This window comes from Lytechinus variegatus, chromosome 10 (assembly GCF_018143015.1).
Source record: "Lytechinus variegatus isolate NC3 chromosome 10, Lvar_3.0, whole genome shotgun sequence".
Taxonomy (NCBI): Eukaryota; Metazoa; Echinodermata; class Echinoidea; order Temnopleuroida; family Toxopneustidae; genus Lytechinus; species Lytechinus variegatus.
In genome coordinates, this window is record NC_054749.1 from 35,047,248 (window position 1) to 35,059,286 (window position 12,039).

The 12,039-nt window shown below is 35.0% G+C and overlaps 1 protein-coding gene across 4 annotated transcripts in view; it reads left to right on the plus strand.

Annotated features, from left to right (window-relative positions):
- LOC121422520 (formin-like protein 3) overlaps window positions 1–10,657 on the plus strand; it is a 52,832-nt gene extending 42,175 nt beyond the window's left edge. For all 4 annotated transcript variants that reach the window (XM_041617647.1, XM_041617648.1, XM_041617650.1 and 1 more), the window contains 16 exons: window positions 198–335; window positions 960–1,031; window positions 1,258–1,326; window positions 1,680–1,863; window positions 2,603–2,743; window positions 3,167–3,258; window positions 3,992–4,163; window positions 4,798–4,925; window positions 5,278–5,346; window positions 5,987–6,073; window positions 6,576–6,644; window positions 7,640–7,720; window positions 8,243–8,369; window positions 8,761–8,861; window positions 9,246–9,410; window positions 9,804–10,657. In XM_041617647.1, the coding sequence (XP_041473581.1) occupies window positions 198–335; window positions 960–1,031; window positions 1,258–1,326; window positions 1,680–1,863; window positions 2,603–2,743; window positions 3,167–3,258; window positions 3,992–4,163; window positions 4,798–4,925; window positions 5,278–5,346; window positions 5,987–6,073; window positions 6,576–6,644; window positions 7,640–7,720; window positions 8,243–8,369; window positions 8,761–8,861; window positions 9,246–9,410; window positions 9,804–10,280 (2,172 nt within the window). In that variant the 3' untranslated portion in view covers window positions 10,281–10,657. The remainder of the gene's footprint in view (window positions 1–197; window positions 336–959; window positions 1,032–1,257; window positions 1,327–1,679; window positions 1,864–2,602; window positions 2,744–3,166; window positions 3,259–3,991; window positions 4,164–4,797; window positions 4,926–5,277; window positions 5,347–5,986; window positions 6,074–6,575; window positions 6,645–7,639; window positions 7,721–8,242; window positions 8,370–8,760; window positions 8,862–9,245; window positions 9,411–9,803) is intronic.
- The last annotated feature ends 1,382 nt before the right edge of the window (window positions 10,658–12,039 follow it).

Consider the following 12,039-nt stretch of genomic DNA (forward strand, 5'->3'; position numbering starts at 1 on the left):
CCACCAATTTTACACTGGTTTAAAATAACTGGTGTGGTCCTCTATGTACACCGGTTAACACCACAGTTTTTGCTGTGTACCTCTTGCAACCATTGACTTGATTATTTAGAATGATGTTATTCAGAGCTTTCTAAAAATCGAAATCTTATTATTTTTTTACTCTACTTTATCCTCTCCTTATCATCTTTCGTCTGTAGTTGTATCGTCTAGAAGGTGAGCTACCTCCTTCAATCAAACTAGAATTAGACGCGTGGCACAGTCGTTATGTCAGTATTCAGAGACTTCAAGAGAACCTAACGACCATAGAAACAAGGAATGCTCTACTCAGAAAAGAGGTATGTTTTTTTAGCATTTTAACTCTATGAAATAGTGAAATTGATATTGCTTTCCAGTTTAAACTTCAGTTGAAAATTACGCTTGCTAGAAAAAAATGAAATAGTAAGATTAACTACACTCTAAAAAAGGATTGGTCAAAATGACCAATCTGTTGGTTAATATGTGTCCGTGCGATAAAATTGGTCAAAATCAACCAAATTATTGGTTTAAATCGACAAAAATTTTGGTTTATATTGACCAATTTTATCGGTCGGACACATATTAACCAACAGATTGGTCATTTTGACCAATCCTTTTTAAGAGTGTATAAAACATACAAAATACTTTTTTGTTATCTTTATTATTGTTTCTTGATGATACATAAACTAGAAAGATTTTTTTTCAGATCGGAAGAATAATGATCAACATTCGATGCCATACAGCTTTGATAATGGTCCCATAGGAATGAACATAGGACGTTTGCCCACTTCCCGTCCATAATTGTATTTGATTTCCTAGTCATTATGGCAAGTGTCCTCGATCAAACATTTGCTATTATTCTGCTGATCATGTTCAGCACTGCGAACGCCATAAGTTGTGTGAGTTCAAAACGTGAACCTATATCTTTGTATCTTATTGTACAGGTTGACAGACAAGGGTCTAGAATGACAGACTACGAGGCTGAGAACAAAGCATTACAAACCAAAATTCTAGATGTAAGTTTCACCTTCTTTCCCACCTTTATTGTAAATATCAATAACTCAAAATGATTTATGTATAATGATACTGATTTTTTTTTTTAATTTCAACTTTACAAGTTGTAGGGTAACAATTAAATGAGGTGTTTCTTATATATATCTCAATGCTTGTTTAACATTTCTCCATAATTAGCAAAATGAAATATATTGATCTTTGATATAATTTTGCTCCTCTGAATTGCAGCTCGTTGCTAGGTCAGATGATTACAGAGACAGGGTCAACGAACTTCAAGACACTATTGAAAAATTGACGGTAAGATGAAGCTCTTTCCCCCATGTTCCCACTAGAAATATATTCTCATTTAGTCATTAATAATGTTGAGGACATTTCAGGATTTTGCAAAGTGACCAAGCCCCGTATAACAGTATTTACCCATATGCTCTTTTCCAATACATTCACAAAAATATGTGCTGCACCGTGTGACGGTACGCAATTATATGGAATAGAAAATTAAGAACCTGAATAATAAACAAGTTGAATAAATTTAAGAAAATTGAGGCATATTGATAAGATATATATAGAACGATCACTGTGACGATCTAACAAAATAAATATCACTTTTATAATAAATACTACTTCAAATGCTCTGTTTGGTTCATGTATAGCGGGAATACACGAAGAAGACCGGTCAGCATGCGGAGAAACAATTTCGTAACTTTGATAATTTGATGAAACCTCTAGAACCCGAACAGGAGGGTGATGAAGTGACTGTCATCATCGAACCACAGAAAACAGGAGAAAGAAAACTAGAAAGAAAGAAATCTGTTATCGGTGAAAAGAAGAAGGAAAGTGAGTTATAAGTTTACTTTTGTTTAATGAGGATTTTCTCTTCTGGAAAAAATAAATTACATAATTTACAATATATATATTTTTTTTTTCAAAAAAATTGTGAAAGGTTTCCTATATAAATTTAATCAGTAATTGAATGAATGACTGAAAGAAAGAAAGAAATAAATAAATAAGATATATATATTGCAGCTTGATAGCCGATTGACAAAATGTTTCTCAAAACAAAATAAAAATGCACATCCAATGAACAAAATTTTAAAACTAAAACAAATCGTATCATGTCATAACGCATAATATGATTAACATTTCAATATCTCAAGTAAAATCGCAGTTTAAAAATGATAATAATGCAGTTTACTATTTGAATCTTACAGTAGTTGTTTAAACTGTTTAAAGAAGTGACCTTAGAAATGAAATTTGATATTAAATTCTTAGAAAATTAAGCACAGTTGTTTAAAGGGTTAAACAGCTAGTATGCGATTCATATAACAGTGTTGAATGAATTTTGAACAGTGGTTTTACTGTGAATATAATGGCAATTGTGATATTGGGTTTGGAAAGTTCCTTTGGAAAACTTTTGAAAATAAATGTGTCTGAACAAAAATTAAGGAAACGAAGCACAAAAACCATTACACGAAGGGTGTAAATAATGGAGCATTATCAAACAAGACATTTAAGATTTTATATTTCTATTTAATCCTCAATAAAATATTTTTTACTTCTTCAAACACCTTTTCAGTTGTCATTTCCAAGCCCGCCGCATCGAAGAAGGCCAAAGCCCCACCCCCTCCTACACCCCCACCTGCCCCTCCCGATCTACCACCTAGTACAGTACCAGGAGCCCCCGGTGTACCCCTACCTCCACCTCTTATCGGTACAGGTGAGTATAAGTCATGTCTACAAATTTGTTTTACACATTGAGAATTGATGTATTTGTATAATCATATCGAACAGGGTGGCTCCCGGTTAAATTGATATATGGGAGGCAATGTGGCCCTATTTTTCTTTGATTGTTTATTTGATTGATTGATTGATTTGTTGGTTGGTACTATATGTATCTAATTTCTAATTTTCAGCGACCAAAATTAAAAATTTTGCACCCTCGCTACTTCTCCTGCTACTCTTTTATGTATTTTTTCTTCTATTCTTGAAATATCATGATGATCATCAGATCATAGAGACGTTTGTCCCTTGTACCAATGTGGCCCCGCCTCTGACTTTGTTTTGATGTCTTCAAGAAACTTTGCTTAAATTCTTGAAGTTCCGAGTCATGTAATAAAATGTGATATCTATTTTATTTCAGTGAGGAAGAACCGTAACCGATTGATGTCCAAACATGCACTGCCAATGTTAAATTGGAATACAATCACTACACCGGGAAACACAATCTTTAAGGTAATCGAACAATACAGAAAATAAAGTTCATAATAGTCAACTGTCATTCGTCTAAATGCAGCCGAGTTTTTTAGTGGCTAACTTTTTACCAGCTCCTAAATGACTTTTGAATATTCATAAATCCTTATGGCTTTTGAATATTCTTCATATCAAATTATTATAAACATTAAGTACAACGTCAAATTTCTTAACTATGAATATGAAATGTTTACTTACAAAAGCTGTAAAACGCATGGTTATATGATAATGAGATATGTAGCATATGAATTATTTTTATAACACGTGAAAAGTGCCGTTCAATAAAATCAAGTATAAAACTATAACATTATAGAGTCAACTCCCCTTCTGATATCAAGTTTGTCTTTCAAAGATGCCATGACAATGGTTACGTAATTCTTATTAACATGATATACTTTAGCGTCGAAATTGTATGGAAATCTCATTACAATACACCGCACTGCACGGACCCAATACATGACGGCCCCAATGTAATCAAACAAAATATTACTTTTTGTTATATAATATTAACAAGAAGCCTGTCAGTAAATATTGCTGCCATGCCTTTGAAAAGAATATTTCGAGTTTTCTTTTATCTCCTGATTTAATGTTTTCATCACAAACTGACACAGACCAGATTCAATCATTCTCTCTGAAATTACAAACGTGTCATAGCGTCTTTTGGAAGTTTTGAAGTTAACCATATTTGGCGTTTTCTCCATACATTCCTGTGAAGGTTTTGGATGACGAGAATGTTTACGACGAGATGGACTTTGAGGATTTTGAGAATCATTTCCGGTTGAAGGAAACCTCGGCAACGACAGCGACGATGGAGAAACTCCGACGATTACAAGAGAAACAAGCCCAGAAGATCAGAGTGGTAGACAACAATCGCGCCAAGAATCTTAGTAAGATATTAACTTACTTATCTAATAATAACGTTTTATTTACCCAGGGTAGCCACTTCAGTTAGGAAACTGCTCTATCAGCGGGCCCTGCATAACATTATATGTTATATAATGTTATGCATTCTACATTCTAAATGCGGAGCACCTAGCAAGAAGGCAGAAGGTCCCATTTTTATAAGTCTTTGGTATAACTCGGCCGATGATCGATCCCACGACCTCCCGTTCATGAGGCGGACGCTCTACCACTGAGCCACCATGTCCGGTTTCTCTTGATATAATCCTCAGGTCTTCCAAATTTACATAGTTGTTCAAATGTTGTTAATGTTACTCTCCTTATGGAGTTAATTAGACCCCAATAACGTGGTATTTTGTCTAAAAAAAAAGAGAATAATCAAACTAGTCATGAAAGACCCTGTAGCGCTGAAAGATAATATCTCAAAATAAGAAAAGCAACATCCATATACGGACTATTTCTTTTGTGATTTATCTATTCGAGCAATTATTTCCTTATTGATATTAGGAGACCATATCAATACCTCTACTTTCTCTATGCCTCCGATTCTCTGCTAAGTATTATCACCATGGCAATATTTTTGTCCTATTAATTGATAATTATTTCTGTATATGTTTTCAGTAATTACCCAGCGTCGGATAGCGCTATCCCCGAAGGATATCCGTGGTTTCGTTGATCGGTGTGACATCACTGGTGTTCCTGGAGAATACGCTGAACTGCTTCTTAACTTTGTGCCAACAAAGGACGAGGTAACTTTCCATTTATTACAAAATACTGTTTTCATTGTTTTGATTATCTCAAATTTTCTGTTATAATGTCTGAGACCTCATTGACTTATCTGATTTTTTTTCATGATTATAGTTACCCGAGGTAAACTGTACGAGGTTTGAATAAATCAAACATTGAGTATCCAAAGATCATAGTTAAGGTTATGTTAACGATTTTTAGGGTCGATAGGTCCGAATGTTGCCACACTCACCCCTAGAAATTGTTAGATGAATACTACCGTAATTGTATGCAAATAAATTTTAGAATGCACGCACTCGTCTTGGAAATTGGCACTGAAATGTAGAAACAAACTTTTATTGTTTCTATCTCCAGCTGAAGAAACTTGCAGAGAATGCAGATAACTATGAAGATATGGGAGAGGCTGAACAGTTTATGTTCCAGGTATTGTCATCAACATATTTATCGATCTATAATTCCATATACATAGGCAGCAAAATGATAGTCAAATACTGCTCAGTATTCATTGTTCGATGCATGTTCTGGTGGGTGTTTCATAAAGCTGTTCGTAAGATGCGAATGAATTTACGCACGACTGGTGATCCTTTCTTGTGCTATCTGATATCCCTATGTAATTGAGTCATGACCTAAGAACATGTACCAGTCGTGCGTAAAGTAGTGCGTAACTTTACGAACAGCTTTATGAAACACCCACCTGTATTGATAAAATCAGTTGATTGACGCCTCTTGTTGCATTTTTTTTAACTTCTAAATCAAATATATCTCGTTTCTATTCATAAAATGACGCATACGCCTTAATTGTTATCATGAAAATAAATCAGAAGAATAATCCATTCTCTTTAACTAATTATAAAACCATTTATATTCTAACTTTATTTAGTTTAAAAAATAATTTGCTGACATGACTGATTATGTTATAATGCAATCTACATTGGAAAAGATAGTATGGTTCTGCTCTTCAAAGTATGAATTGCATTATATTTTGAGTTGGGCGTGCAAATTTGGATATGAATGCAGAAAATTCACAAATCTGTACTAATGCTACATTTTTTCCTCACTATAGATGGCGAGAGTGGACCGATACGAATCTAAGTTGAGGTTAATGACCTTTATGGGTATCTACAGTGACTTAGTCGTCACGCTCAAACCAGTAAGTCATCTTTTCAAAATTTAGTTAAGAGTTTAAAAAGTTCACCAGCTTTAATAATCAAGAAAAATCGCATCAAACCAGTTTTATTTGTCGTCAGTATTATCAGCATTGTCTATCATTTTGTTTGGATGAATTTAAATATTTTCATTGAAAATTAAACATGTCATAATTTCTGGCGTTATTTGCTTTACATTCGCTGAATATGAAAATATGATTTCTAATTTCAGATAACCTTCTTTAAGATAATCTGTCTCCTTCACTCCCATAGATTATTGAGTTATAGCCATACGTGATAGCGAGTTTATCACGATCCTTTTGCCATTTAGATCAATCATCATGGTAACATACGTTTCCTTATTTTAAGCATAATTATTCCTGCATATTTTTGTTTTGAAATAAAGATAGATTTATCAATCCAATAATCTACAACGTTCTATATAGTTTCTGTTTAATATCAGAAACAAGAACAGTTTACCTTAAGTGATTCTGTTTCATATTTCAGGAAATTGAAGCAATAGTAAAAGCCTGTGATTCAATCGTCACGAGCGGGAAACTCAAGAAATTACTCGAGGTAAGAATGATAAAAATACTTCCTTATTTTTCATGACTATTTTTCTTTAGTGGATTATTGAAAAATTCACACAAACATAACAACAACAAAATGACATAAAATCGTGCAACAAAGTTCACAATTTTGTGTCCTTTGGAGATATTTAAAAAAATAATTTCCTTGCTAGAGCTAATCAGTGTGGTTGATATAAATCTGTATTACTGAAGACATAGAGATATACGAATGATCGGAGAATACACGAGAGATAATGTAAGGTGGAAAGGATGGAAATGAGGATGGACACTGGTGGGTGTTTCATAAAGCTGTTCGTAAAGTTACGAACAGCTTTACGCACGACTGGAACATGTTCTTAGGTCATAGCTCAATTACATAGGGATATCACACAGCACAAGAAAGAATCACCAGTCGTGCGTAAAGTCATTTGTATCTTACGAACAGCTTTATGAAACACCCACCTAGAGGGGGAGAAACACATGGAGAGCTGATGGGTTATTTTGCGAGACGGGTAGGGCCTAGGGGGTGACATAAAAGATGGGATGACATAAATGAATTTGCGCGCGCTGATGTTGCAATTTTGCACATTCTTACAATTGCAATCAACAATTGTAATAATTAGTTTTGTCCCCTAACTTCAAATTAGATAAGCTAATAAAATACAACAGCTCTTGGATAACATCTACATAATAATATTAAGTATGAATGGTGCAATATGGATTGCTTGAATTTAAGAAAATTACATGGAAACAATCGTCATTTTTATCCCCAAAAATTAATTCAGCGTGCAAAGTGTTAAAATAATGCTCGATAATGCGTCTTCAGATTGATGCCAGGGCAGATCATTTTTTATCTGATTTTTTTTCGTTCTTTTCGCCTTCATCTTGTTTGCAGAATCCTCATATTGATTGAATGTGCATGGAAAATAACTGGCAAACTAATATCTTCATTAATGATTATACATGTACTTCATTAATGATTATGTTGAATTTATCCCTCAGATTGTTCTTGCTTTCGGTAACTACATGAACAGCAGTAAGAGAGGACCAGCCATAGGATTCAAACTTGAATCTCTACAAAGGGTAAGTATTACTATTTATACAGTAGATTAATAAGATAAATTCGGCAGATGATGTTGATGATGAATCAGCCTGCCTTAAAAAATGTGAAGTCTTCTTGCCAAAATTATCACATAGAGAATAGAAACACCAAAGAGTCTTTAAAAATAATTATAGTGTAACATTCGTCTGGAGAATTTTTAACGATGTAATTGTTCATGGAATAAAGATTTGTCCGATAATTTAGACTTTGAATACTCCTGCTATAGACACTTTCGGCCAAAAAATGTGCTATTCAGCCATCTTCGAGTCCACAGGAATTTCTAAAAGTGTGATCGTTTTTCAAGCGAAGGACGAACATCATCGTCACGGAAACGATCGTTACGGACTCGTTAATTGCTTTGAATACTGGCAAATAGTTTCGAGCAATTATCATCTTCCAATTCCTTATTAATAATCGAATACTCGATGTAATCGGTGTTGTCTACAATTATTTTATTCGTCTAACCTTCACAAACCATGCATTCTTTTTCTGTGTTTGACCAGTTGACGTTCGTGAAATCATCAGATCGTAGTCATAACTTCCTTCATTACCTTGTTGAAGCGGTCAACCGATGCTACCCAGAAATCAAGGATTGGTACAACGACCTCCAATTCGACGATCTCAAGTCAGGTATATCTTTCTACATGTTGAATACATTTTTTCTTGAACATTCCTTGAAAATATGAATGTTCATCGCAATATGTTGTGAGGAGAATGAAGTTAAACAACTTGTTAGACAATAATGATCAATCGATATTTTCCAGTCTAGTCTTGCACATGTTTCTTGCCTCTTTAGCCAATCACAATCAGGTTGTTACAATAATGACAAAGTTACACTAGTAATGTTGTAAGTCTTTACGAAACGGATTCCATGTGAAGGGGATAAATGTCTACATTATTTTGATTCCTTAGGTTTGGTCTTCATTTTAAAAAAAATCGATTTGGAGTCACATAGAGACGCAAAGTATATTTCTGTGAAAAAGGCCCTGATCAATGATTCCTATCTGTTCATCATTAACAGGATCTCTTGAAGCGCTGACTATGGATATCCAAGGATTACGTAAGGGCCTGGAACTTGCCAAGTTTGAACGAGAACGACAGATGGACAATCCTATTATTGGAATATCCTTTGTTAAATCAGACTCTTATATACATTAAGTTATTTAGTCTTAAAGTTATTCAATCACTTTGAAATGAATAAGACATAGCACATTGCTCTATAGATGTTTTGTGGATGTTATGTATTTGATTTGCTCTGCTTGATACCCACGACCATTTCTTCCATTTCTTCCATTTGTTTCAAAGTCTTAGATCATATTCTTTTAGCTTTATAAATCAGCATATAAGGAAGTCAGAAACGCATGAATAGCTGCAATTTATCATACCCTTTCTTTCCTCTTGTAATCATCGTCATCATAACAATCATATCAAGTTTCTGCGTCCCCCTTGAGCCATCTTCGGTGAAATCCTTGTCATGAAGCGTTTATCCTTGACAGCTCTGTCCACCAGTTCTATGTGGGTGCTGCAGACACCATCCATGCACTCTCTGAAGGTTTCAAGAAGATGGAAGAGATCTACCACTACACTACCAAGATGTTTGGTGAGAACGGAGACCATGTCGAACCAATCAACTTCTTCAAGCTCTTTAAAGACTTTAGCAGCCAGTATCAGGTAAGACACCTGTGTATTGATCCAGAATTTAAAGGAACGGGTGCGTCGTGGTCAAGTGGTTCTGATCCTTTTCTTTACAATGGATGGAGATGGGTTTGAATCCAGACCATCTGTTTTCCTTCAGCAAGAAAAATACCAAATTGTGCTGCACTCGACCCAGGTGATGTAAATGGGAGGCACTACCTTTTAATAAACATGCAATTGTCAATTATCTTTTAAATTCATATTATCATCAGCAATTCGATAAAGGGGGGGGGGATAAATTCCATTTCGTTGTATTAATAATAGGCCAATATTCTTCTCAGCTTTTCACCCTGTTGTAATGTTCATTTGCTTGGCATTGCCGGTTTGCATTGGTAAAAGGTTATTGTCTTTCTCTTCTTTCATTTTAAGGCTGCTGAAAGAGCAAACAGTAAAAATCCAATTGAGGTTGCTCCTAAACGCAAACCAGCAAAGAAAAAGGGATCAAACAACCAGCAATATGGACTACCAACACAAGAACTGCCTTCTGCCGGTATCACTGGTCGTCTAGGGCTCTTCCGCCGGTCAACCCAGAACAAAGGCTCTTATGAAGTCAAGAGTAAAGCAACACCATCGTCAGCCACGATACCGGACGAATCGGTAACGAACTTGAGAAGGGATTCGCCGTCGTCCTCCGACTCGGGTATAGCGTCGATGGCGTCGTCGGGCGACAGTGGTTCGGCGCGGAGCATCCCGTACGTGTCAGTGGATTCATCGAAGACTGGAGGGGTTGTCATGACAGCGAATGGACATGGAAATGCGCAGACGGCTGGTGGTGAGGGTGGTGGCGGGGACAAGGCTGCAGATGGGAATTCAAATTTCTGGGGGATATTCAGCTCATTGAAGTGAAATCATCTTCAGCGAAACGTTTTGAAGACATTAACCCTGTACCCCAGTCTAATGTTTTGAGAAGGTTCATTTTACATTAGCTTCGCTGGAAGAGCTATTATGTGTGCATCTTTCTTCTGACATTGCCAATTAATTAATATGGAAGATTATGATGTAACGTTGCATTATTCACTGTGATGTCGAACAGATCTACTTTCCATCATGATGGCCCTGCTCTTTATGGACCTGACTATTTCCGACATTTAAGACGATGGGCACTGTTGAATATAAGTGTATTTCAAGGGAAGATTATGTATCATAATGGGTAATAGCTATGGTTTAGCAGTTGATCATGTTGATAATGTGTGCGGGGGTGGATAATTATGTGCAGCGGCTTTTCGTACACTGTAAAAACTGTGGTGTTAAAACTGACACCAATTGGTGTTAATAGAGGACCACACCCTGAGGTGTTAAAATAACACCCTAGAGATTGAACATAACACAAAAGATAGGTGTTGTAATAACACCTATAGGTGTAAAACTAACACCACCAATTTAACACCGGTCTAAAATAACGGGTGTCGTCCTCTATGTACACCGGTTAACACCACAGTTTTTTATGTGTATGCATTTGTGTGAGGGTATAATTATGTGTATGCAAAGAGGGTTAAACTGATAATGGGGAGGGAACATGTTTCAACAATACAAAAGTTTACCTTTAAGAATGTTTCCTTATGAATTAAATGTCCAGTGATATCATTCTTTAAAAAAAATATATACCAATAAGTCAAAATCTGTGATATTGCAATCTCCTAGTTATTAAAAAGGGATTTTATTTTCCAGACATAGTGATGGCTTGTGATTTATGGCTCATGTTACTTGAATGGATTGACAAAAATTAGTTAAAACCTTTATGAACAACTAATCATTTTGTATTCATTCGTGACTGCAGCAGGATATTTTTTCAGTGAAAAAGCCCCCGAGCCCTTTAATTTTGTATACCATTTTCTTTTGAACAGCTAAACTATATTATGTAAGATGAAATTTTGAAAGTTGGAAATGTACCTAAAAAGGGTAATTATGTAGAAAAATTCTTTCTTAGAAGGCCGAAAAGGGAAAAATGAAAGGAATTATTCCATTATCAGTACTCAGCATCACTGGCGTATCGATGGGGGCTAAGGGCACTTGCCATCACTCCCAAAAATTTCACCCCATGATCCCCTAAAATAGGATAGGAATAAAAAGGATATTCCAGTATCAGTACGTGGATCCATTGGCCAAGGTCAGCGTATAGATGCAATACCTATATAAAAAGTTTTCACTACCAAGGGAAAAAAGGAGAAAAGGAAAGGGAAAGCAATGAAATATGATATCATTTTCTTTATATTGTGTAAAAATGTATTCGATGTTGATGCTTGTTTCTCTTTTTTCATATCAGAATTTCGTTTAGATGGATTTAAAATTTAAATACCCTAATTTTCAACCTTATGTTCCGTTTGAATAAGAACGAAACATTTTGTATATAAGTCTTCCTTTCATCCAAAACAGTAAGATATTATATAAGATTATATATTCGCAAAAGCAATTCATCCGATATTATGTCTGTGATCTATTTATAATGCACGCTGCTCCATGTACATAATGAAAAAGAGGGGAATAGATTTTTATAGAATTATATTATTCTTCATGCTCCGCAGTATTTTCGAGATATTATAAATATTACTATAAATAATATCAAAAAGATAATCTAATGGTTATTGTATATAAGATGATGTAAATG